The 27,460-nt window shown below is 43.3% G+C and overlaps 1 protein-coding gene across 3 annotated transcripts in view; it reads left to right on the top strand.

The window, feature by feature from the left end:
• The window catches only part of RBMS3 (RNA binding motif single stranded interacting protein 3), a 910,338-nt gene that overhangs the window by 722,060 nt on the left and 160,818 nt on the right, over window positions 1-27,460 (top strand). For all 3 annotated transcript variants that reach the window (XM_074945627.1, XM_074945630.1, XM_074945628.1), the window contains one exon: window positions 16,581-16,738. In XM_074945627.1, the coding sequence (XP_074801728.1) occupies window positions 16,581-16,738 (158 nt within the window). The remainder of the gene's footprint in view (window positions 1-16,580; window positions 16,739-27,460) is intronic.

Below are 27,460 nucleotides of genomic sequence, written 5' to 3'. Positions count from 1 at the left end.
GAATAGACACTCAGATAACTACATGGTTTCCAAATCATATACAGCTTAGTAAAGCATCCTAACAGGTTTCAGAGTAGCAGCCATGTTAGTCTGTATTCGCAAAAAGAAAAGGAGTACTTGTGGCACCTTAGAGACTAACCAATTTATTTGAGGATAAGCTTTCGTGAGCTATAGCTCACTTCATTGGATGTGAATGAAGTGAGCTGTAGCTCACGAAAGCTTATCCTCAAATAAATTGGTTAGTCTCTAAGGTGCCACAAGTACTCCTTTTCTTAAAGCATCCTAGTAATCTTTAAACCAATTTGACATTAAACGTGAAGCCAGCAGAACACCCTCAAAATTGGAGTGATGTGGTAAATTTGCATAGTGTGTGATAGCGTTCTGACTGAGGCATATTGTACAAGTTAGAAACCATGTGCATTTTTTTCTAGAAATCTATAAACTTGGAAATTGTAACAGTCTGACCTAGAAGTTACAAAAGTATGAATAATTGTCTCTGCATCAGGCTGTGATAGTTCTGGTTGAGTTATGACAATATTCTGTGCACAATAAAAGGAAATATCAACCCACAGATCTGATATAATGCTCAAAAGGCACAGTCCATAGTAACTCCCATATTTGCAGCGTAAGATGAGCGGAAAAATCAAATCAGCATTGGCAGATAATATATATGATGGAAGATTCTGCACCAGACATGGTAGAGGTATAATAATTCAGTTCTAGCACTATTTAGGTTTAGAAGATGCTGTGCTTTCTGTGGGCAAACTTAATTAAAAGAAAGCTGAGTCCATCTTACAGCACAGCAGTTAGAAAGTTTGCAAAGTGAGAATTCCTTAACATATATACACTATGAACTCAATTTAAAAGTCAAGAATCTATCCCAGTGATTGACGGACAGTCGCAGTGTGTTCGCTGTCTGGGAGAAAAACATATTCCACAGACCTGTGGCTTGTGTCAGCAACTGAAGCCCAGATCCAGGAAAGACAGAGAACTAAGGCTCAAACTCCTATTCATGGAGCCAGCCCTTCAAACTCCGGAGTCCCAGTGGGAGCCCTCACCGCAAGCCTCTACTTTGAAGGGAGGTGAGCCCAGAGAGATGCCCACAAGCCATTCATGTAAGGCTCGTAAGAAAAGGTCTGTGAGTCCCCTTAGTGAGCCCTGATGGAGTAAAAAACAATCAGTATCCAGCTCGATCAGTTTCACTGGTTCTGATGGCACCAAAGCCATCTAAATTTGGTACCCAGGGCATGCAAGTACTGAGCTAACAGAGCAAGTCAGGCTGCCTAAAGACCCAATGGGCACAGGCAAGGAAGCACTGATACTGCAGGGGCACAAAAAACATAGAAGATCCGCCCTGAGGAAGGCTTCACTGGTCAACATCAGCACTGCCTGCGGTATGCCAGGCACTGATGGACCTTACTACCAGATCCGCACCTCCAACCCAAAAAGAAAAGGAGGACTTGTGGCACCTTAGAGACTAACCAATTTATTTGAGCATAAGCTTTCGTGAGCTACAGCTCACTTCATCGGATGCATACTGTGGAAAGTGTAGAAGATCTTTTTATATACACACAAAGCATGAAACCTCCAACCCAGTTGGTACAAGCCTCTCAGCCTGCTGCTGTCCGCCCCACCTGATTTCTGGTGCGCAATGGATCTTTTGGGGTCTGATGCACCAGACTCGCCTCTGCTCAGTACTGCAGCCCTGGTACTAAGTTCACCCAGAGCCCCTGACTTACCAACATCTTAGAATAATAGAATATATAGAAGATTAGGGTTGGAAGAGACCTCAGGCGGTCATCTAGTCCAATCCCCTGCTCAAAACAGCACCAGCCCCAACTAAATCATCCCAACCAGGGCTTTGTCAAGCCTGGCTTTAAAAACCTCTAAGGATGGAGATTCCCCAGCTCCCTAAGTAACCCATTCCAGTGCTTCACCACTCTCCTAGTGAAATAGTTTTTTGCTAATAGCCAACCTAGACCTCCCCCACTGCAACCTTAGACCACTGCTCCTTGTTCTGCCATCTGCCACCACTGAGAACAGCTTAGCTCCATCCTCTTTGGAACCCCCCTTCAGGTAGTTGAAGGCTGCTATCAAATGCCCCCTCACTCTTCACTTCTGCAGACTAAATAAGCCCAGTTCCCTCAGCCTCTCCTAATAAGTCATATGCCCCAGCCCTCTAATAATTTTCGTTGCCCTCCGCTGGACTCTCTCCAATTTGTCCACATCCTTTCTGTAGTGGGGACACCACAACTGGACGCAGTACTCCAGATGTGGCCTCACCAGTGCTGAATAGAGGGGAATAATCACTTTCCTTGATCTGCTGGCAACGCTCCTGCTAACGCAGCCCAATATGCCGTTAGCCTTCTTCAACAAGGGCACACTATTGACTCATATCCAACTTCTTATCTACTGTAAATCCTAGGTCCTTTTATGAAGAACTGCTGTTTAGCTAGTCAGTCCCCAGCCTGTAGCAGTTCATGGGATTCTTCCGTCCTAAGTGCAGGACTCTGCACTTGTCCTTGTTGAACCTCATCAGATTTCTTTTGGCCCAATCCTCCAATTTGTCTAGGTCACTCTGGACCCTGTCCCTACCTCCAGCATATCTACCTCTCCCCCGCAGCTCAGTTTCATCTTCCTGCCATGCATCGCCCTTCTTATTGTTGGAGTCAGAAAGAGAACAAGAGGATGTGATTTCCCACCGCTGTTCTCACCTGCCATATGGGGCTCATTTTCACTGTGGACATCAGGCTTATCATCCCTCTGATCCACAGCCTCCCTGATTTGGTCAACTGTGGTACCAACCACCAGGTCCCTTCCTATCACAGTGGCCATACTGGGATCCTTGGTAGGCTCAAAGACAACAGGCCTCGTACCTAGGTCTTACCTCTGAGACCTACCAGCAATCAAGGAAACACACTATTTCAGCCGCTGCCTCAAGGACTTCTGAACCCCCTGAGCAGGCAAGGGAGGAACCAGAGGCCGAAGTTGAGTAGGAAGTCACTCCTCGAGCCCACTTCTCGTTATCATCACCAGACAAGATGGTGATGTCCCCTCTGCCATCTATGGATGATGATTTTAAACTGTTCCAAGACCTGGCACAGAGGGTGCCAGGAGAATTATAAATACCATTGCAGGAGGTGACCGAGTCTCACAGCAAGCTGGTGGACATTTTACATTCCTCCACCTCCTCCAGAGTGTCCCTTCTTATTAATGAGGCACTCCTGGACTCCGCCAAGGTCATATGGCAGGCCCTCACGTCGGTCCCACCAACATGCAGGCAGGCTGACAGGAAATATTATGTGCCAGCAAAAGACACGGAGTTTCTCTTCTACCACCCGCCTCCCAATTCAATCATTGTGGATGCAGTCAATTCTAAGGGCTGCCAACACCAGTTTAAATCCACACCTTACAACCAGGACTGGAACAACCTGGATCTTTTTGGCAGGAAAGCATATTCCTCGGCCACCCTCCAGTTCTGCATTGCAAACTACCAACCCTTATTGGCAAAATACAACTATCAGAACTACGCAAAACTCAGTTCTTTTATTGAGCAGCTTCCCAATTCTCATAAGGAGGAATTCAAGGCTATAGTCAACGAAGGCCAACTGGTGGCTAAGATCTCTCTCCAGTCTGCACTTGATGTAGCTGACATGGTGGCACGTTCAATTTCCACTGCCATTGTGATGAAATGAGTCTCATGGCTTCATCTATCCGGTTTCTCAAAGGAGGTCCAAACTACTGTGGAGGACCTTCATTTTGAAGGGACAAAATTATTCCCCTAGAATTCCAACACCTCTCTTCACACATTAAAAGATTCCAGGGCCATTCTTCGATCCCTTGGGATCTATACACCTTGGTACAAAAGAAAATATAGCCCTTGGCCGCCCTGCTCATCTTCTCAATATTCTTCTCAATATTCATCACAGAGATCATACAAACCTCAGAGGAAGAAGCAGAGGTTCCCCAGATGGAAGATGTCAAGATCTCAGCCCACTTCCTCTCAACCTTCCACCTCAAAGCAGCAGTTTTGACGGGTTGGGTGAGATGCCCAGAGAACATTCTCCTCATCGTTATCTCATGCTGGAAAACACCACCCATCCCTTCAGAGACATTCTCACCCTGTTCCACAGCACCGGGGAACAGGTAACTGACAAATGGGTGCTGAAGATCATCCAGGATGGACACTCCTCCATTTCTCTTCCAATCCCCCTCCCAAACACCCTTCTCTGTCCTTCTTCTGGGATCCTCCTCATGAAAGCCTGCTATGTCAGGAGATAAACCATCTCCTCAGCATAGGAGCCATAGAGCCATTGCCCACACATGTATGAGAAAAAGCTTTCTACTCTCACTACTTCCTGATACCGAAGAAAAAGGAAGGTTGGAGACCCATACTAGACCTCAGAGCGCTCAACAAATTTGTGAAGGCGCAGAAGTTCAAGATGGTCACTTGATCGATGATTATTCCAGCATTAGAGAAAAGAGATTGGTTGTTGGCCCTCAACCTCCAAGCTGCGTACTTCCACATTTTGATTATATCGAGTCATGTTTAAAGCCACTACAGACTGCTCCTTTTCAGCCTCTCATTGGCCTCCAGAGTATTATCCAAGGTCCTCTGGTAGTTACAGCCCACTTACGCTCTCAGGGCATCATGATATATCCTTACCTGGACGACTGCCTTCTCAGGGCACATTCCTTCTCTACAGCCCAGTGAGTCACCCAGACCACACTGGACCTGTTCCAGAATCTGGGCCTACAAATCAACAAACAAAAATCAATATTAACAATGGTACAGAGTCTAGAATTCATAAGAGCCGACCTCAGCTCCATCCAGGTGAGGGCGCTCCTCCCACATCAGATTTCTCAGTGTCTCCATGCTGTTCCAGCCCCCAGCTTTCAGCCAGACACTACCTCCAGACCCAGGAGCATATGGCCGCAGGCACACTGATTACAGCACATGCCAGTCTTCACATGAGATGCCTACAGGTGTGGTTCAGTTCAGTTTACAGGTTGAATAGAGACAAAATAAGCAAAGTACTATTGATGCCCAACAAGGTCAAACAATCCTTGGACTGGTGGAAGGACCCAGTGAATGTCTGTACAGGAATCCCATTTATTCAGTCTTCCCTCCTGATTACCCTTCCATCATCAGTCCTGATTACTGATGGGGCTCAGTGATCTCACAGTGCAGGGCAAATGGTCTCTATCTGAGACGTGCCTTCATATCAACCTGCTTGAATTCAGACTGGTCAGAAACGTGTGTGCCCACTTCCTCCCTCTGATCAAAGACACACACACAAAAGTCATGATGGACAATGTGGCCTGCATGTATTACATAAACCGACAAGCAGGCACCAGATCACTCTCCCTGTACTTGGAAGCACTAAACCTATGGAACTGGTGCATTTCCCACAATGTCATAATATCAGCGGCCTACCTACTGGGAGTACACAACACGATGGCGGAGAGTCTCAGCCACAAATTTTCACCCGACCGTGAACGGGAAATAGATTTGGTGGTCCTCCATGACATATTCCGACAATAGGGAACACTGACAATAGATCTGTTCACTACTTACCAGAACAAGAAATGTCCACAATACAGCTCCAGAGTGGGGATCAGATGACATTCCATGGGAGATGTTCTCCTCCTTCCATGAGACCAGGGTCATCTTTACACCTTTCCACCATTCCCTCCAATCCTGTTGAAAGTGAAAAAGCAAACATCATACTGATTGCTTCCCACCTGGCCCAGACGGACGTTGTACCCTTACCTGTCACAGCTGGCACTATGTCCACCGATATCACTCTTTACCTGCTATTACAGAACAAGAGACACACTCTCCATCCCGACCTGTGGATTCTGTGACTAAAAGCCTGGCTCCTTCATAGTTCCTGCACGTAGAGACATCTTTCTCTGAGGAGTAAAAAAGGTGTTATTACACAGTAGGAAAGAAGCTACTCATCATAGTCGCCGACTCCATGGGTGCTGCGGGGCTGGAGCACCCACAGGGAAAAATTAGCAGGTGATCCGCACCCACCGGCAGCCAAGCTCCCCTTTCCCCCACCCCCTCCTCGCCTCCTCCTTCCCCAAGCTCGCTGTGCCCCGCTCCTCTCCCTCCCAACGCTTCCCGCCTGCCGCCTAACAGCTGTTTGGCTGCGCTTAGGACTTTCCGGGAGGGAGGGGGAGGAGTGGGGTTGCAGCGCACTCCGGGGAGGAGGTGGTAAAAAGGCGTGGCAGGGACTTGGGGGAAAGGGGTGGAATTGGGGCTGGGCGAGGGTGGGGCCGGGGGGGGGGTGTCGAGCACCCACAGGGCAGAGGGGAAGTTGGCGCCTTTGCTACTCATTGTACCTACCTACAAAAGTGGAAAAGATTTCACATCTGGTGTCAACCCAAAGGCACCACCCTGAATACAGCCATTCTGCCGGTAGTCCTGGGCTACCTGTTGATTCTCAAGAAATCGCATCCTGACTTCACAGTGTTCTTCCCTGTCAAAGTCAGTCTTAGACCATATCCGAAGTTCACTCCTGAGGTGACTGCCGCATTTCATATAAATCAGCTTATTCAGTTCCAACCTTTTATCCCAAACCTCATCAGGCTAATAGGGAAGCCATCCTCCATACGCTCGACGTGAGGAGAGACGTGGCCTTCTATTGGGACAGAACAAGAGCTTTTAGGAAATCTCTGAGACTCTTCCCCTCCATTGCAGATAGATCAAAAGATACAGCAATTTCAGCCCAAAGACTCTCCAAATGAGTCTTGAACTGTATCACGCTCTGTTACCAGATGTGTAATGTAGCACCCCATCTTCAATGTGCATGCACTCTGAGATTGGTCTCATCTTCCGTCAGCTTCTCCAAGGGTACCCCTATATCAGAAATCTGAAGAACAGTCACCTGGGCATCTACACATACCTTTGCAGAACATTATTTTATCCTGGGGGACTCGGCTGCAGAAGTCAGATTTGGTGCCACGGTGCTATCATCTAAAACAGACTTGACTTGACTCCAAAGCCTGCCTTCCAGTGGTGGGCACTGCTCGGGAGTCACCTAGAGTAGAGTACCCATAGGGACGCTACTCGAAGAAGAAGAAATTACTCACCTTGTGCAGTAATGACGGTTCTTCGAGATGTGTGTCCCTATGGGTGCTCCATGACCCATCCTTCTCCCCTCCACTTTGGAGTTCTTGTCGTTGACTCTGCAGTAGAGAAGGAAGTGAGGAGGGTTTGCCCATGCACTGTGGCTCTGGCCTCAAGGCATGGTGATCTGAATGGACATTGCTACCAAAGTTCTCTGATCAGCAGCACAGGGACGCAGACACACATACAGTGGAGCACACTTCTCGAAGAACCATCATTCCTGCACAAAGTGAGTAACTTCTTTCCTGAATAGATGATCCACTGTGAGCTTTATAAACAGAAGGAGTCCTTTTTTCAGTTCAGAAGAAGTTTATATTTTTTCAAATCTACTTGGGTAAAACACAAAAAGATTTTGAAAAAGACCAGGAGACCACTTCTGGTGTGAATACTCTCATAAGATTTTTCTGTTGCTCTACAGATAGAGGAAATATATACATCAACTTAATCCTTTGTAGAGTGTGTGTGAGTGTACGTATCTGTCTAAGCATTTATTTAACTATGGTCTAGAAATAGAAATGTATAGAAGGCAAAAAGTAAATGGATGGGAAAAAAGTGTAGTGGTGGGTAAAGAGATGTAAATTTGTTTGTAATGGACATTAAATGCCCCAATCCTACAAGTTGATCTAAGGCATTCTTGAAATCAGTGTGAGTTTTGCTATTGACTTCAATGAGCATGGGATCAAGCCCCTGCCGAACAAATACTTATGCTGTTATGGAGCACCATTGAAGTCTGTTGGCAAGTTATGAAGTCTATGAAGAGCTCAGCCACAATGGAGAGGGGTCCACAGGGACCTAGTGGTGGCTTCCTGATCCTCAGCGACCTAGCCCAAGTGCAATTTAGACCTGCATGGGAAGAGCTCTAGCAACTGGCATAAGCATCCTCAAGCACCTTATTCCAGTAGAAGATCAGGCATAGTGTAACTATGCTCTGCCATGCTCCTTCCCTCTAGAATGCCCTAACATCCCTCTTTTCCCTCCATTGGCAGCAGTGTGGGGGGCAGTTTTCTGCCAGCACTGAGTTCCCCTAACCAGATGGAATACTCCAATGGATACCTCCAGCTGCTATCATCTCTCTCTTCACAACTGCTTTGCTTTCTGAGAACATTCTCGCTATTAAAAATGTGCCCACCCAAAGGCATTCAAATAAGCAAATAAAAGGGGTTGTGAATGCTGGCAAGTGAATTGGTGCATTCTGTTTATCTAGCACTACAATGGTAATGGCCAAACTACTACAAATGGCAGTAACACTATTTTAAGCCTAAGTAGTTTGGACCATTATTGTAGTATTTTTGTAAGAGCAGTTTTAATTAAAAAGCAAAAAAACACTGTGTCTCCATCATCTGATGTGAATCAGTTTAGCGTCATTAATTTCAATGAAGCTGTGCTGATTTACACCAGATGAAGTTCCAGCCCACAACCCTTAAATATAATCCACATTTGATGTATAGCAAAAATGTTCCCTGCCATGTCTGCTTTTCAGACTGCTGTGCTGTGGAAGTTGGACATAGTTTTCTGTTAACTTTTAGAATTCTCTGTCTAGCAAAATTGGTACAGTTCATTTATAAAGGAGAAATGAGAAATGCTACGTGAAGACTGCAGTGGAATGTTCTATTATTTCATGTATAACATTAATGACAAGGGCCCAATGTTAAAATTTGGGATCAGAATGTTAGACTTGCCTACCTAAAGTTGGGCACCTCTATCTATAGTTAGACATCTAATAAATTAGTGACCTGGTTTTCTGAGGTGTCATGAAGTTTGAAAATGTTCCAATCTGTGAAAACTAGCAGAAAGAAAAAGCATGTAGAAATGACAAAAATGGAACTCTGGAAAAACCCTTCAGTTCTCATTCATGGAATTGATTGAAAGTGGCCTTCCAGATTAAAGGTCACATACTGCAACTAGCCAGTCAAATACAAACCAAACCAGTTTCCATATATGATCTAGTATATATTTCAAATGTCCTCGAAGGGTCCCATGAGCTGCATTTTCAAAAAAGGTCAGTACTAAAGAACAAGAAGAGATTTTGAACATGAGTCCACAAAAAGAAAGAAATCATTACAAGCCTTCTCTAAATGGTCTCGTGCTATGACTTGTCCTGAATCCAGACTGGCATTGATCATATAAATCAGGGATGGCCAACCTGTGGCTCTGGAGCCACATGCGACTCTTCAGAGGTTAATCTGCAGCTCCTTGCATAGGCGCCAACTCCGGGGCTGGAGGGAGCTACAGGTGCCAACTTCCGAATGGGCTACAGGGTGCTCACTGCTCAACCCCTGCCTCTGCCCCAAGCCCCAGTCCCACTCCACCCCTTCTTCCAAGGTCCCCACCCCTTCCCCTGAGTCTGCTGTGCCCTTGCTCCTCCTCTCCCCCCCCCCCCCGAGCCTCCTGCACACCACAAAACAGCTGATTGCGGCGGGCAGGAGGTGCAGGGATGGAGGGTTAGGTGCTGATCGGTGGTGCTGCTGGCGGGGGAGAGCTGATGGGGGGCTGCCGACGTGTTACTGTGGCTCTTTGGCAATGCACATTGGTAAATTCTGGCTCCTTCTCAGGCTGGCCACCCCTGATTTAAATTGTGGTTCCAAAGATAAGATTGAAGATGCATAGCCACTACAGTTGGAACAATATTGTCAAGAAATGAGAAATGTGTGATACAACTGTATTTTAAAGAGTAATTCAGTGACATATGGTGGTTTCTTCCATAAGGGGGTAACTATTGTTAATTAAAGGGAGGATGGAACCTGACTACTAAACAGCATGACAGAAATAGTAATAATTTTGAATCATTTGAAGTGACTAGTGTCTAAAATGTTCTGGATGAGGTTACAGTGATTCTAAAGGCAATCTGTAACTGATATTGATCAGTATCAATATCAGTGTGATGTAAGTGGTAGTATCTAATTATTCAAGGACAAGACAACTTGTATATGACCCATAAATATTAAAGCTGACTATGCCTATCTAAAGAGGACTTTAAGAGTGACACAAAACTAGGTACCACAATGTGTTCTCAGAGATTCCAAAGTCAATTTGGAAGACATAAAATGTAACTCCTTTTAACTAGTAGTCAGTGGTTAATTCACCTTTGCAAATTGCTCCCGGGAATTATGACAGATTGTTAATAAGGAGAATTAATTCACAGGACTCCTGAGTAAACCAAAATCAGCTTGGTTCAAATACAGATAAGGCTAGTGATTTAAAAAAAACAGCCAAAAAGCAACACTACTAAGCGAAAAAAAATATTATCAAAGAATAAATTATATAAGATGGCATAGGCAGAATGCTAGGAGCCCAAGAATCTCAGCTACATCCCTCATTAGAAGCTAAGTATCACAATTGTTTTCAGTCAACAAATGTTTCTGTTCCCAGTTCTTCCAAAGACTGTCTCAGCTGCCGTGGAAAACCCCATCTGAATTCAGCCTCTTTTCCATCCAGAAATGTCAGAGTCCAGCATAACAAACAGCATCCTAAGGTCTCAGCAGGCCCTCCTCTGTGTTTTATAACCTCTAAACTTCAGCAGTGTGGAATATTTCAGCCTGCCCCTATAATAAAGCTCTCAGATCTTTTGGCTCAGCCCTTCCTAGCCAAATGCCTGACTCAGGTCTTTCTAACTGCCCATGCAGTTTTAAGCCACTTCTCCAACACAAATGCTCCTGGCTGCTCTGAAGCTCAGCTCTTACAGCATAACAGCTGCTGCCAAGTGTTTGAAAAACTCTGATGCTGAGATTTAGTCTAAATATTGTTTTTAATGTACTGTTAATCTGCTGTCTTCAAAGTTTTAACCTTTAAGGTTACTTTTTCAGACAACTACACAACTGGCCAGAGGTTTTTGAATCCCCTCTCCCCCCCCCCATCCCTTACTCTCTTTCTCTCTGTGTGTGCGCACGCGCACACACACTTAAACCCACCTAATTGGGATGTCACAGGGTGACTCTGGCCCTTTCAAGGACAAGGTCAGTGCACTTGTGTCTGGTCAGCTGACTCCCAGTTGGTCTTAAAAGGGGGCATCTGGGCCCTAAAGGGTGGGTGAGGCAGAGCTGCCTTAGTGCACGGACATGGACAGTCAGGAAAAGGGGCAAGTGAGAACTGCCTGGGAGTGAGAGATTGGCAGGTGAGAGCTGCCAGAAAGCAGGACGTCCCAGAAGGAAGTGGTAGGCGGTTCCAGGGGGAGTGCTGAACGCAGCAGAGCAGCAAGAGAGGGGTTTGCTGGCTGATTTCCCCAAGCCAGAAAGCCTTGGCTGGACAGGGCTGAAGACCAGAGAGCAGCAGAGGGAGTTGCCTGCAGATTTCTAAGATGGAGAGCCACAGTTGAAGGCAGGGGAGCAGAAGGGGGGCTTACTTGCTGACATCTCCACATTGGAGAGCTGGAGCCAGGGGAGCCATGGAAATACCCACCTGTTGGCCTGTCTGGGACAAAGGAGGTTAACGGAACAGAGGAAATGGTGGATGCTCTGGTGAAGATGAACTCCCAGCAGAGAGGCCTTTGGGTTCTCGGTGGGAAGATCGGGGTTGCACTCCAGCTGGGAGGTATAAGGGCTGGGGCGGCTGTCCTGGCAAAAAGGACAGGAGAGGACTGAGAGCCTTGATGTGGTAGAAGACACCATAGCACAGTATGTGGGGCATTGACGGACGAGGATGTGAGATTTCAAGGATTGTAGACACTGAGGGGTCATAAATGGATTATGTGTTGGGACTGTTGTTATGGACTACTTGCACTATGTTTTTGTAATAAACTGCACCCAAAGAGGAGTATTGCTAGTCAACTCCATGTAAGGTTTCTTACTGGTAACTGTGAAGGAGGGAAACCGAGGCAGGTCCATCTGTTGTACTTCAGCCTGACACTGGAGGGCTCCCAGGACAGAGCCACCCTATGACATGGGAATACACCAGTTTTGCATACAGAAGGCAGGGCTTGGGCTGGGGCCAGAAATGGGGCCATGGCTGGAGGGAAGGGGCTGGTGTCAGGAGCAGAAGCTGTGGTCAGCACCCAAGGCTGAGGGGTGGGGCTGTGACTGGGGGCAGGGCTGGATCAGGGCTGGGTGGTGCTCCCTGCCTGGCCCCCATGGGGCCTGGCCCAGACCCCACCGTGCCCCCGCAAACATTCCGCTGCACCTCCCTAGAGGGGCATGCCCCACAGTTTGCAGACCTCTGATTTAACATCTCTGTGCCTCAGTTTCTCCATCTATAAAATGGGGATGCTACTATTTACCAGGAGTTTGTAACTGTAATCAATTACAATTTTTTACAGATCCTTTGAAATCCCTAGTTGGAATAGCTGTGCATCCTGCTTCAGCTTGTGGTCTGAAACATGGCTTCTTTGAAGTCATCTCTTCCCATCAAGAGAAGAAAATTTTATATTTGTGCAGAGAAAATATAATGTGGAATTATTTTCCTTTCTATACAAAACAGTGTAAATCCCTTGAGGGTAGAGTGGGCAGCCTAATTTAGCCCTTTATGATCTAATGCATCTATTTACTGCTCCTGTTTATCATATTGATAATGATAGGTAAATAATGGTCACCAAAACTTTCAGGTGGGAATTCATTCACACTTAAAATTTAGCTAAAATGTCTATGGGTATTTAAAGCCACTGTATTTAATCTGTATCTGCTACAAGGATCAGTGCTTCCCACTCTAGAAAAGGAACTGGAAGATAAACTCTGTGGTATGAAACATGTTGGCTGCACTTTTTATTTTTTTAACCTTTTTATTTTTGCTACAGGTATAAAGAAGACTCAATAGTCAAAACAAAATCTCACACTAATATTCCACTGAAATAGAATTGTCTCAGTGAGAGCGAGGGATGCTGTACAGTTCGTGATGCATAACTGTATTTTCTCTGTTATTCCATCCTCTGCATTCTGGTTATAGGTCTGATTTGCACTACCACTGTATATTTATTTCTAAATAATGGTAGAATATGCTGATCCCTGTCAGGCCTGCTGATGGCGGGGCAATTGCCCAGGGGTCCGGGTGATTTAAAAGGGCCCGGGGGCCCCCAGCCACTGCCGCTGCCATGGTAGCTGTGGCGGTGGCTGGGAGCCCTGGGCCCTTTTAAATCAACTGGGCGGGCTGCAGGGCTCCTAGGCGCGTGCGGGGTGGTACCGGCAGCGGCGAAGGCAGCCGGGCAGGCACGTGGAAGCCCTGGCCGTGCTGGACGAGCGCACCCAGCGGCGCAACCAGCAGTTGGCTGGACACCAACAGCAGAGCCGGCAGCAGCTCACTGGGCAACAGCCGCCGCTCTGCGCCCATGTGGCGACGCCACGCCAGGCCTGGGGACCAATTGACTGTTCTGCTTTGGGGCCCGGAATTGCTGTCGGCGGGTTTGATCCTTGTGCACTGATTGGTTGATTAATCCAAACAGTTAACCCATCAAAATGCAGAGGTTTGCAAAATAATCTGATTTCTGAATAACACTGCCTGTGAAATTGCAAATCTTTACGCTGATTGGGTTCTGTGATGCCTCTGCTTTAATTGACTCCACTGCTCACCATTTTCAAAATAAAGACACTTCCTAATCTTCCCTCTCCCTTCAGCTACAGGAAAATAACGAAGCAAAATAATACTTCACAATATACACACAGAAAAAAGTGCCAAAGTGCTGAAAAGGGAAAGTGCTTCTAAAAACATTAGTTAATCTAATTTTTTTAAACTCATATCATGCCTTCCTTGTTCCCGACCTCCCTTCTTTTTCTTCCCCTCTAAATATCAGCCAGGTTTATATTCTCCGAATTGATCACATGATTTGTCTTCACATTGCTGACATTGTAACAATGCCAGCCCCTCGTTCCCAATTCAGTTTTGAAATGCAATATAAGCAAAAATGTATTTTAGTTACTGTGGAGGGAAAAGCCTTCTCATCTGTAAAAGGGATGGGGTATGAGGGAAGGTGTAAAAGGAAGGAGAGGGAGGGAGGTATTTCTTTGTTTATTTTTTTTTTCCTTTTTCAAGATCAGTTTACTTTTCAACCCTTTGCCCCTGTAGGGTTTTATTCCCCGCTCCCCCCCCCCTAAAAATATGGTCACTCATCTATACATATTTTACTATAATAGTAACTTGAGGGTGTTTTCTGTGTTTTTTTATTACTATTTCCGTTTTATAAAATGATACTTCTTTCAAACTGCTCTGAGGTGTGGAACATTACAGGTAGTTCTAGGGGACATGCATTATGGATAGGGCTTAGATGAGGAGGTAATATGCCATTTACAACGTGTAGCATTGCCAATGCCAAGCATTCTTGAATCAACCCAAAAAAGTATGAGGTTGGCTAAAAATCAGGAGACTTTAAAAAATAAGAAATGTTACTTCAGGTTTTTGAGCCTTTAGGGTTCATGTTTTCAAGTCTTTGTAAATAGAACCTCCCCTTCTTTCTTTCTTTTTCCTTTTTATTTTTTTTTAAAGGGAAGCTGCGATTCTCCCACATTGACCTATTCCAGGGAGCTGGGGCTTTAAGAAAATCACCAAATATTGCGAGACTCTTGATAAAATTGTGAGAGTTGGCAACAATGCACACGTCACTGCAATTTAGTATGTCGGGCACCGTTACATTTGTGGGGGTGGGGGGTGTTTGCATGTGCACATGTGAATATAAACTATATATGTGTGTTTGTGTTTGTCATATAATTTATATTTTAATAGAATTCCTAAAGTGTTTAACCAGTGAAAGATAATTCGGTTGCTTATTTGGTATTATTATTAGGCATAGTATCATTCTGTTTCCCTATTGTATTTCTGGTTCCACATATTTATTTTATGGCAGGTTTATTGTGAGCTATTTATAGTGAAATGGAACCAGGTATGCCTGAATTTATAACTTGGCGTTCATCGTCCATACATTAAAGGCAAAAATCAGCTGCATGTGTATGGCAGAGATATGCCCTCTTGAACTGCTCGAGTGGGAGGTTTCTCTTGCCTTGAACTTTCATAAATCATTGGCCCTGGTTCTCTACAGGCTTGCACCTTTTGTATTCATTTATACCTTTGTACAGTGGGTGTAAACTGCTGCAAAATCAGAATTCTCTACTCCCTCACTGTGATGGTGTTCACTTTACAGAGGAGTGAATGAGGTGCAAGGAAGTGGAGAAACAGGCTCCTTGAGTTTGCACTCTATTCACGTATCTTCCTGGAGCTGGGCAAATGCATGGGATTGTTTGTGCTTGTCCACGAACCGAGTTGCAATGGGTTAACTGAAGGTGTGATTTTTAAAGCCAATTTAGCTAAACTGATGCAAAAGGCTGTATGGACATTCTGATTTTGGTTTAAACCAGGCATATTTTGAGTTAGCCTAAGGTCTGATCTACCCTGGGAATTTACATCAGAAAAATCTACCCCCCCACAAGAGGAGTAACTATATTGAATTAACCCCCAGTGTAGACAGCACCAGGTTGACAGAAGAATTCTTTCATCAACCTCCCACTCAGGGAGGTGGATTAGCTACACCAACAGGAGAATCCCTCCCATTGGCATAGGTAGTGTCTACACTGAAACGCTACAGTGGTGCAGCTGTGCCACTGTAGTGTTTTAGGTGTAGACAAGCCCTAAGTCGATCGGAAACAGGTTTAAGCTAAACCAAAATAAATGTGTCCATAGAGGTGTTTGCAATGGTTTAACTAAACCTGTTTTATTAAACAGGTGCAAGTTTGTGTGTAGATAGGGCCTTTGTTTGAAGTTTATAATGCTTTTGCTGCACCTGTGTTTTGTGTCCCCTTCCTGAGAGTATTCTAACAAACAAGTTACCAGCAGGAATGTTTGCCAAAACTGTCATTTTAAACTAGTACTCTGGAGTATTAATAAAAAAGTGATTTTCAAATTTGAATTCTTGAGTATTCACATTCTGACCCATTCTAAGGATTATGCTCAGCCAATCAAGGAATAAAGCATGTACCAGGTGACCTATTAATTAAAAAAGCTTGAAGTTAGAGCTTCAAGCAAAAATCCTTCTTAGAGCTTGTTGGAAAATTTCCAGAAAAACATTCTCCATTTTCAGCCAACCTCACTCATAGTGACCAAGTTGCAAACAGTCTTCAGGCTGGAATATATGTCTCTGCATACAACATTTGCTGAATATTTTTGAGCAGTGAACACATATGTAGAAATCATGTTCTGTTCAGTCAACTTCCTAAATCAGGCCACAGTCCTGAAAACACTTGTGCCTGAGAGTAACGTCCTGCAAATGAGCCATCCCATTGAATTAAATGGGTCTACGCATGGATGGAGAGATAAGCACATGCATGAGAATTTGCAGGGTTGAGGCCTTAATGGGCTATATTTGACAAGTAGATTGTCAGTTCTGAATAGCTTGCAGAGCTCTGCGTCTAACCCTGTTATAATTTCTTGGCTCTGTATTATTTGGAGCACCCACCGTTTTTGGATATCGGGAGCCACAAGCTGTTCTGTTAAAGTACTGAGTTTAATTGAGGCTGTTTCTTTTCTTTTATCTTAGCAACAAGAGCAAGACCCAACTAATTTATACATCTCAAATTTACCGATTTCCATGGATGAGCAGGAATTGGAGAATATGCTGAAACCCTTCGGACATGTCATTTCCACCAGAATATTAAGAGATGCTAATGGAGTCAGCAGAGGAGTCGGCTTTGCCAGGTGAAACCCTTGGTCTATTTGATTTATTCTGGTGGGAGGCGGGTTGGGGGTTTTTTTGGCTTTGGTTTTTTGCAAATGCTGTTTCCTCGGTAGCTCTGAAGCCTCATAGCTATGGAATATGCAGAACAGTCAGGAAACCGCATCTTGATCAGATTGAGTGTCTGTACTTTTTGCAAATAGGAGTTCATCCCATTGGTCCAAATATTAGTTCATTACACTTTTGAATAGGAAATAAAATTGCTAGCAATAGTGAACTGTCCATGCATAATCAAGTTTAGATAATAAATGTCCTACAGCTGAATGCATTCAGAGATTTAGCAAAGCCATTCTAACAAGAAAAGGTAAATTTATCAGCAGGAAGAGCAGAGGAAGTATATCTGGAGAACACAAGTTGCTTGAAAGCCCCAAGGATTCCAAGCTCCTGAGAAGAGGTCAGGAGAAAGATTTAGATTTAAGAAACCCTGGCTGGTATGATGTTTTAGACAGACTAGAGTAGACCTTCTGTCATTGTCATGAGAGAAGGAAGCATTTTCATGTTAACAAGAAGGAAATGCTTATATAAAGCTTCCTCAGCTAGAAACCCTGTTAAATGTAGTAGGTTTCTTTAAAAAATAATAGTAGTAAAGAATGGGATCTGTACATAGAAGGGGACAGAAGAGGTAAGTGGAAGAAGGAGCAACTTATATATCCACTTACACTGTAAATAAATGTCTCCCGCTTCAAACGAAAAGCAGATATCACTTAGCTTTACAGAGCATTCATGAGACTGTACTTTTGAACAGCAAGTAAAATTATGACTGAGTTATTTTGTGATTTCCTCTGGAATACACTATATCTTGGTATATCATGACACTTCTCCCAGTACCATAATACCATTGAGTAAAGTGGGGTTACTGTGTGATAATGAGGCAGCTTGTAAGATAACTGGCATTGTAATGTTACCTTTCTCCTTGATATACAAGATCATCATATTCAAGGAAATGTTAAGGTATTGCTGTCTGAATTCAAACGGTAAAAGACAAACCGATTAGGGTGAGAGATAACACACCATTCTATACGCACCATCTATGTTAAAAATGTTAACTTGACTCTCTGAACTCACCACCGGCAGGTCAGCATTATCGGATGATAAACATTGCATTGTAAAAGTTGCCTGTGTTCATGGATATGTACTTAACTGATAACATTTTTTTTAACTCAGTGTTAATGCAACACGAAGGTCGTGTATTTAAGCACACAAAAACAGGAAGGGTAAAATCCTGGCTTCATTGAAGTCCATGACAAAATTCCCATTGATTTGAATGAAGCCAGGATTTCTCAGAGCCACAACCGAATGCTGAATCTTCACTTTGCCCTTGGGCACTAGAATTTACAATCCAATCTTTAATGACATGATATTTCTCTTGTAACAAGGCACTATTCAGTTTCTTTGTACAGTGTGTATGTCACTGTATATAGATGAGGCGCTTTATGGTTGCCTAGAAGCATGTGGGGGTGCAAGCTAGTACATCTATAGTGTGAGCACACACAGTAGGTGTGCGTGACTCTGAGGCAATCATGGGGTATCAGCTGTATTTATATGAAGAATCGATGTCCCTCACCTTTGACTCCATTAAGGCCACTTTGTACTGGTCTGCAGGTATAAAGCGTACCTAAAGCTCATTTAGCTGGAGGATTATCCCTGTCTGGGGGGAGTCCTGGGTGGCTTTAAGCCATTGTGGTGCCCCCTGTGCCTCTCTTCTCCTCCTTATCCCTACTGTAAGTTTCTAACCCTCATGGTTGTGGAGGAAAGCATGACCCAAAGGGCACCTAGAGGCTCAAGAACCAGAAACCAAAGAAAAATGAATGCATTATGTATTTTAAAATTCATGATTTTTAAGCCAATTTCATGCTCTTTTGGGGACTGCATCCTGAGTTTTGTATGCTTCGTGTTAGCAAAACTGCTGATGAGAGCGGCAAGGGAAGCTGAGAGGAAAGATCCATGAGGGTAGGATGGAGCTAGGATGTGGTGTGGGGTTAAAACCATGGAGTGAAATGTTGAACTGTAATGAATGGGCAAGCTGTGGAAGTAAAGAAAGTTGATGTAACTGTGGTCATACTTATTTCACCATCTGAGGAGACAGACTACACGTGTTGGAATCTGGAGAGCTAGATCTTGGGAAGGCCATAGGGAAGAAGTTACCATAGTCATGGTGGAAGGAGATAGAGTCAAGGCAGTGCCATGTTGCCAAATGGTGGTAGGCATATGTAAAGATACATACAGAGGTCGTGGGGGAAGGGCAGTTTAGGGGCAAAGATGATGCCACATTGGAGGCAACCAGAGGGTGTCAGTTGAGGAGAGAAATAGAGAAGATCAAGTTAGCTTGAGGATGTTCCTCTTGACCAAGGGAAGCACTTCTGTCTTTGAAACATTTAAGTGAAGGCAGTTGAAATGAAACTATACAATTATTTGAACAAGTCAGACATTATCTTTGATGCTAATGTGTATTATAGGAACAGAAGATTTTGTATATTGAATCAAAAGAATGGTCTGTCAAATCCAGTATTTTGCCTCTGATAGTGCCTTAGAGGAGAGTGAAAATCCCCGCAAATGCATCTAGATGACTATCCAATATGCTGTTAAAAATTGTTTCCTAATGCCTATGGTGGATAGAAAAGGGATAAATAGCAAAACAGAAAATATCATATATATCCCATGTTGTGCCCACACCTTGAATACTGCATGCAGTTTTGGTTCCCTCATCTCAAAAAAGAATATATTAGAATTGGAAAAGGTGCAGAGAAGGGCAACAAAATATTTCGGGGAACGGAACAGGTTCCATATGTGGAGAGATTTAAAAGACTGGAACTGTTCAGTTTAGAAAAGAAATGGCTAAAGGAGCATATGATAGAGGTCTGCAAAATCATGAGTGGTATGCAGAAAGTGAATAGGGAAGTGTTATTTACCCCTCCACATAACACCAGAACTGGGGATCACCCGATGAAATGAATAGGCAGCAGGTTTAAAGCAAACAAAAGGAAGTACTTCACCCAACACAGATACAATCATTCAAGCTCATTGTGATGGGACATTGTGAAGGCCAAAAGTATAACTGAGTTTAACAAAGAACTAGATAAATTCATGGAAGATAGGTCCATCAGTTACCCACAGGAGAGTGGGTTTGTGGGGGGGGGGAAACCTGGATTTGTGCTGGAAATGGCCCACCTTGATTATCATACACATTGTAAGGAGAGTGATCACTTTAGATAAGCTATTACCAGCAGGAGAGTGGGGTGGGGGGAGAGAAAACCTTTTGTAGTGATAAACACTCATTTTTTCATGGTCTGTGTGTATAAAAACATCTTCTGTATTTTCCACAGTATGCATCCGATAAGGTGAGCTGTAGCTCACGAAAGCTTATGCTCAAATAAATTGGTTAGTCTCTAAGGTGCCACAAGTACTCCTTTTCTTTTTGCAAATACAGACTAACATGGCTGTTACTCTGAAACCTATTAGCCAAGATGTATCCCCATGATTGAGGGGCGTAACTGCATGATCCTTGTGTCCCTAAACCTCCAACTACCAGAAGCTGAGACTGGATGACAGGGGATGGACAGGGGATGACTCAGACAGGGGATGGACAGGGGATGACTCAGAATTGCCCTGTTCTGTTCATTCCCTCCAAAGTATCTGGCACTGGCCAGTATCAGACAGGATACTGGCCTATATGGACCATTGGTCTGATGCAGTATGGCTGTTCCTATGTTCAGTTCAAGCCCTAACAGATATCTGAGAGAGGATTCTGAGTAACACAGCTGCGTGTTGGAAAACTCTGTGGAGTGAGGTTATCTCTTCTAAGTCCCTGGCCCTACATTCATTACCACTTTTGCAGCCTCTTTGCACGGTTCAGCCATACCATTTTCCTGTCAGAGAGCCTGTCAAGGTTCCTCCCCCACTCTGAACGCTAGGGTACAGATGTGGGGACCTGCATGAAAACCTCCTAAGCTTATCTTTACCAGCTTAGGTCAAAACTTCCCCAAGGTACAAAATATTCCACCCTTTGTCCTTGGATTGGCCGCTACCACCACCAAACAAATACTGGTTACTGGGGAAGAGCTGTTTGGAAACGTCTTTCCCCCCCAAAATACTTCCCAAAACCTTGTACCCCACTTCCTGGACAAGGTTTGGTAAAAAGCCTCACCAATTTGCCTAGGTGAGTACAGACCCAGACCCTTGGATCTGAAGAACAATGAACAATCCTCCCAACACTTGCACCTCCCCCTTTCCTGGGAAATGTTGGATAAAAAGCCTCACCAATTTGCATAGGTGACCACAGACCCAAACCCTTGGATCTGAGAACAATGAAAAAGCATTCAGTTTTCTTACAAGAAGACTTTTAATAGAAATAGGAGTAAATAGAAGTAAAGAAATCCCCTCTGTAAAATCAGGATGGTAGATACCTTACAGGGTAATTAGATTCAAAACATAGAGAATCCCTCTAGGCAAAACCTTACGTTACAAAAAAGATACACAGACACAAATAGTTATTCTATTCAGCACAATTCTTTTCTCAGCCATTTAAAGAAATCATAATCTAACACATAGCTAGCTAGATTACTTACTAAATGTTCTAAGACTCCATTCCTGGTCTATCCCCGACAAAAGCAGCATATAGACAGACAGAGACCCTTTGTTTCTCTCCCTCCTCCCAGCTTTTGAAAGTATCTTGTCTCCTCATTGGTCATTTTGGTCAGGTGCCAGCGAGGTTACCTTTAGCTTCTTAAGCCTTTACAGGTGAGAGGAGTTTTCCTCTGGCCAGGAGGGATTTTAAAGGGGTTTACCCTTCCCTTTATATTTATGACAGAGCCTTTTGCACAAAGGGAGAATGGGGCAGGATTTGCCCTACAGTAGGAAATCAGACTATTCTGAAGTCAAAATGTGTAACTATAAATGCTGCTATTTGTCATAAAAGTATCACTCTTTAAAAATCCGGTCGCTTTATTTAATTGTACCACACAGCACTCTGGGATTGTTACAGGGCACAAGTTCTTTGCATGCACCTCTCATGGAAATGCAGCCCTTTCAAAAGAAGAAAAGCTGGTCGTTTCCAGTCATACCTGGAAACTACTCAGGTGCTTTAGGCTCAGTTGGAGGGAAAGCAAGAACTAGGAAATAGCTGCTGTGGGTCACTCTGCAGCAGCCGACAGAAGGACACATTGCCAGGGGAAGAACTATGAGCTGTGGTTGGATCTCTGGAGTGGGATAAGTGGGACTCCCTGTGTAGTGAGAGCTAGGGCAGGGACCAAAAATAAAACTGATCCAAGGATGTCTGTGAAGTACTGAGGAGCCCAGATACAAGGGTGATGGATTGCATAACTTTTGTGTTAAATTAATTACAAACAAGACCCCAGAAAGGGAGATTTTAATCTGAAACACCAGTTGTGTGGTGTGCAATTACCCTAGCAACACATAAGAGGAGGAAACTGAGGCATGGTGGCATACCTCAAGGGGAAAGATACATCAGTCGTGTTACAGTGTCAAATCCTGATCCCACTGATGTCAATGTTAAAACACCCCATTAAATCAATGAGACAAAAATTGGGCCCTAAAATCCTCTAGTAAAAACTCTTAGGATATTTTTGTTGAAAAGTAGCAGCTCTTCAGATGTAGTCATGTAGATGGGTTCTTTTGTAACAGAAATAATATGAATGCTCTACGGTGTTTTTTTTAATAAATACCCTAGTTAAATGTTCTATTCTGCACTGTAAATTACACTGCATAGTGAGCCTTTTTCGAAAGATGTTTTTAAATGGTAAGTACAAAAAAGGGTTAGAAGCCACTAACTTTTTTTTTTATTGTGTTTGCTCTCTCGTAACTTAAAATGACCTTGCAAGATTCAGCCCCAAGCAACATTTTACAGCAAAGTCATAAACCTCCAAAAAGAGAAATTTATGTTGGAAATGCTGACAGTCAGACACTCAACCATTGCAGTGCTAGCAGGTGCCAGTATAATACTGAACCTGCGAGTGAGAAGACAGTAGCATAAATCAGCCGAGGTCTGGCTAGAAATAACGGTGTGTTCATGCCATCCGTTTCCCTTTTCCAGTAACATGAGAGAATTTGTCCAACATAAACTGTCTTAAAATAATGTTATGGTGCTGTTCACAGAGGATGACCAAAGTTAAGAACTTCACAATTATGTTTCTCCCTCACCTGAGAGAAAGAAGAACATTGAGAAAGCACTTTGCCTTCTTTTTTTTTTTTGTGACTAGATGTTTAGGGGTCTGGTGTTACTTTTGTTGCATGGTTAATATGCTTTTAATTATGTTTTTAATTGAGTGAATTTCTTTGCATGTGTTTGTGGTTTTTTAATTAAAATAATCTGATGTTTATTGCCTTTGTTACACTTTACATTTAGTCTTCGGGAATCATATTTGACTAGATGCCTGAAATTTACTTCATGGACTAAAAAAAGCAGCATGGAACATGGGCAGCAACATAGTAGGCCTCATCAGGGTCTTGTCTCATTTATAATAGTTTTACACTGACTTTAAGGGAAATAGAATTGCTCCTGATTTACACTTGCCAAGTGAGATGAGAATCAGGCCCTCCGTCTGCTTTCTCAAATATAGCGGTGTGTAATAAAAGGGCCGCTCATAGCATCTCACTAGTGTGCTGCACGTGGATTTTGTGTGCTCATGTGATAAACACGTTCCTTTAATTTAAGCAATACAGATTCCAGCCAAACAGTGAAGCCTCCCTAGATCTACCTCTTACCAATAGAGAGGCTGTTTGGTACAAGGGAACACAAGCTAGCTGAGTTAGCCATAGGAAGAAATGGCTTCACAGAATGCAGCCATAGCAGGCTATTACATTTCAAGAAAGCAAATTTGTAAACTTACCCAGTGAGTTTAGTACTCTGGTAGGAAGTAGTAAAATTCTTGAGTATGGAAGAAAGCCTGGAGAATGCCGACAAACCCCATAACTACATGCAATAGGCTACAATTCTTCAGGGGAATAAAAAGAAGAGAAGGAACGAAAAAGAGCCAAAATAGTTTCACAGTTACAGCTAATGAAACCGTGCAGGGTCCATCGACTGAGTTTGGTAGGGAACAGGTGATTTGTTTGAGGGCTCAGATTTTCTCTTAGACAACTCTCCACCCTTCCCTTCTCACTCCCAGGAAGACCCTGACATCTTCCCAATCTCATCCCATACCCAAAACAATACCTGTATTGTCTTTTTGGGGAGCAGTGTCATGTGTCCCACTGTGCATGTGCGCACACACACTCACTTTCTCTCTCGCTCCCCGCCCCTCCCCCTCCTAGGCCCTAGTCCTACCTTGTCTGGTCCTCAGGTGTGACCGTTCTCACATCTGAATTTAGGGGACAAAGAGGTCCATTTCCCCTATTTCCATTGCACAGGATTCCTGAGTAAGAAAAGAGGAAGCATCCTGCTTCTCTTCCCCTCCCCCGCAAACATACGCACAGGTATCAGGAGGGAGATACTGACACACCACTGCCAGCTGGCTCCTAGACCAGTGGTTCTCAATATGGGGTCCATGGGCTGCTTGCGGCCCAATCAGCACACAGAGCTGCGGCCCATGTGACATCCTCAGGTCCATACAGGTAGTATATGTATTGTGTTGATGTGGCCCCCATAACACACACAGCTGCATATGCGGCCCACAATGGTAAATAGGCTGAGAACCAATACCCTAGACTAGCCACAGGGACCTACAGTGCATGATTAATGCTTGACAGTAAAGTATCATAGACTGTGTAATAGGTTCTCAAATAAAGTAATGTAAACTCCATGAGTGAAGAATAGTAGATGGAAAAAAGTACTAGAAAATGTGTTGTAATAAACTATCGTGCACTGGACTAGGTCAGCTCTAATTGCTGTGGCTTGATGATTATCCAGAATATTCAACTGTATTTTAGCCCACCTGTTCTCACGCTCCCACTGAACAAAACCGCTATCCTGGACACAGTCAGAGAGCATAAGAACAAAATGTGGTCTGAGTTACATGCCTGGGAACTATGAGGTCCTGATTGCTAATCCTGGGTCTGACTCCAATTCCTTCTGTGTCCCTGGGTGAGTTACTTAACCTCTTTGCTGCAGTTTCCTTATCTGTAGAATATATTTTTATTTCCCTACCACATAAGGGTATCTCAGGGATTACTTGATTAATGTTTGCAAAGCACCTTAAGATCTTCAGACTGGTATTAATATAAAAATTAATAACTCACAGAAGGGAACCATAATTTGAATATAACAGAGACCCTTTAATTCCAAAAAATCTCCGAATATTCAGGTGGCATTTAAAAATACAGGGCCCAGTTCTCACACAATTTACACTAAGGAGTCTAAAGGGGCCTTAGTGTAAATGCGAACCAAGCCACATAGTTTTATTGCTTAGTGAGAATTACAAGATATCAAATATTTGTTATGTAGTAGCCACTTAATCAGCATGTTGCTCTTTCTAATATATGTTTATGTTCTTAAACTTTTACTTGGCATTTTATTAATCTGCATAATGAATAAGTACAGTAGATTTATTTCCAGAAGGCTTTCTATATATTTATTTGCACTAACATTGTGAAGGATCCCCATTATTTATAACAGCTAATAATGACTCCTGTGGAGCCACAATCGTCTATAGGGGGGAATGATACAGATTTTTAAAATAGAATAAATTTTTGTTTGCTAGGGAAGGATAAAACTCAAATGGTTTGGTGGTAAGATTCACTCAGATTAAGCATACGGAATTCTAATTCTTTATATGAACTTTATCCAAACATCTTGAGTTTGCAAATTTGGGCTGGAGATTTGATGAGAACAGCTTTTCTTTAGAGATTTTCAACACTTTCCTGCTGGGCCAGAAATATAGTAAGAATAGCTCTCTTTATAGTATTTGAGCGCCTCAATTTCTAGTCTTAATCAGAATCAAGAGGTACAGAGAGAGGCAAATGAAAAGGAAATTCAAGGTTTTTCAAATAATTATCCAAACCTTTAAGAATATTAAAAGGATTTGGCCTATGACTTTGGTGGGGTCTTATTTTCTCCAAACTAATTCTTACCCAACAATGAGATTTACAAGATGCACCCTAGTACCTTCAGAATTGTTGTAGGGCATGAACTGGTCTAGTGCCTGGGACTTTTTCCATTAAATTGTGGACTACTACCAAAAGTGCACTATTAAAGAGAGTTTGAAAGCAATATCTTGTGAACCATCTAGAACAGAAACAATTTTGTTTTACCACTAGAAAGTTGGTATTACCCATTTTTCAGAGGTATTTTACATCCATCTCTTTCCATGACAAATTGTGACCTTATTAGGATCTTTATTTTTACAATCTTGTTTTCCAGTTTACTTTATTTCTTACATAATTTTTGTGACCATTACTTTAAAAAAAAAGGAGGATGCAGACTTCAATCATATGTTGAGCTCTGTGTGGGTGGGCCCTTTTGCCCACACACAGCCCCATGTTAAGGATCGGGCTCTTGTACAGTATGTAACATGAGAATCCCAAATGTTATTTCTGCCCATAGCAAGTGCTTAGGGTCTATCAAAATTTCAGTGGAATTAAAACAAGATGGTAAATCAGAATGACAGGGAAGTCAGGTTTCGATATCTCACCACCTGCCAAGGCTAGAAATGCATTGGGAGACCCGCAAAACTGTTTCCAGGAGTAATAAACACTTTCTGCTGCTAGTCATGAATTAATGAGTAGTTTAAAACACATCAATGAGTTGTTTCAGTTTATTAAATAAGATATTGCACATTTTAGGATAATCTCTTAGAGTACTCTTTTACTACTTTCTTAAAGCAAAAATAATTAGATCCTTCAAATCCCAGAGTAATTTTGCTAAAATATCACTAACCATTTGATTTAATTCTGCTAACAGTGAGGACATTCAGAGTTAAATTTTCAAGTTTAGGTGCCTAAATTGCACCTTGGAAACACAAGCATATATAAATTCAAACATGTAATTATGGTCCAGATCCTCAGGTGGAGAAAATTGGCATAGCTCCATTCACTGGCCCTATGTATGTGTGCAAAATGGATAATCTGTCATTTCTGCCCGGAGAACCATAAGAGGAGATAATGCGGTGGGGGAGGAGGCAAGATTTCACAATGTTGTTTTATTTTCAGAGTGCTAGAACCTTCTCTGACTTTCCAGATCCTCCAGGAGTTGGGGAGGGAACTGAGGATATGCTTCAATAGATTACCCTGGCCACATAGCCCTTATAATTCCATTTGCAGATTAACTCCTGTTTACCAATCACCTAGGGTCATCGTTACAAACTGTACATATAACCTCCCACTTACATATATGCAATTATTTGTTTTGTGTGCACAAATGCACATTTTTCAATCTTTGTCTATCTTGAGAATTTTTGTATATCTTGTGATTTTTCTGCACAGGAATAGATGGTGGGTGCAGCTTGATCAGCCAGCTTTGAAAATGTGCCCCTCACAGTCAGTGTGGGAAATCTAGGCTGCCAATAGTGTGTCCGTGCACTAACTCACTGTCTTCTCAGAGCCAAAGGGTAAATTCTGATGTGTGGTGCTGCAGCTCCTCAGAGTGTGGTGAAGCACGGGATCTATCCTTCATTCTAAGTGTTCCCGTTTTCTATGTGAAGTCAAACCTTACGAGTAAGGGGTAATTTTTCAGAGGTCTCCATTTGTGAACTCACAGCTTTGTTCACAGAAGTGACTTGAGTGTGCAAAACTTA

The sequence above is a fragment of the Natator depressus genome, chromosome 2 (assembly GCF_965152275.1).
Source record: "Natator depressus isolate rNatDep1 chromosome 2, rNatDep2.hap1, whole genome shotgun sequence".
In the NCBI taxonomy this organism is placed as follows: domain Eukaryota; kingdom Metazoa; phylum Chordata; order Testudines; family Cheloniidae; genus Natator; species Natator depressus.
The sequence above is the reverse complement of the archived record's forward strand: the minus strand, read 5'-3'. Positions and strand labels throughout refer to the sequence as shown.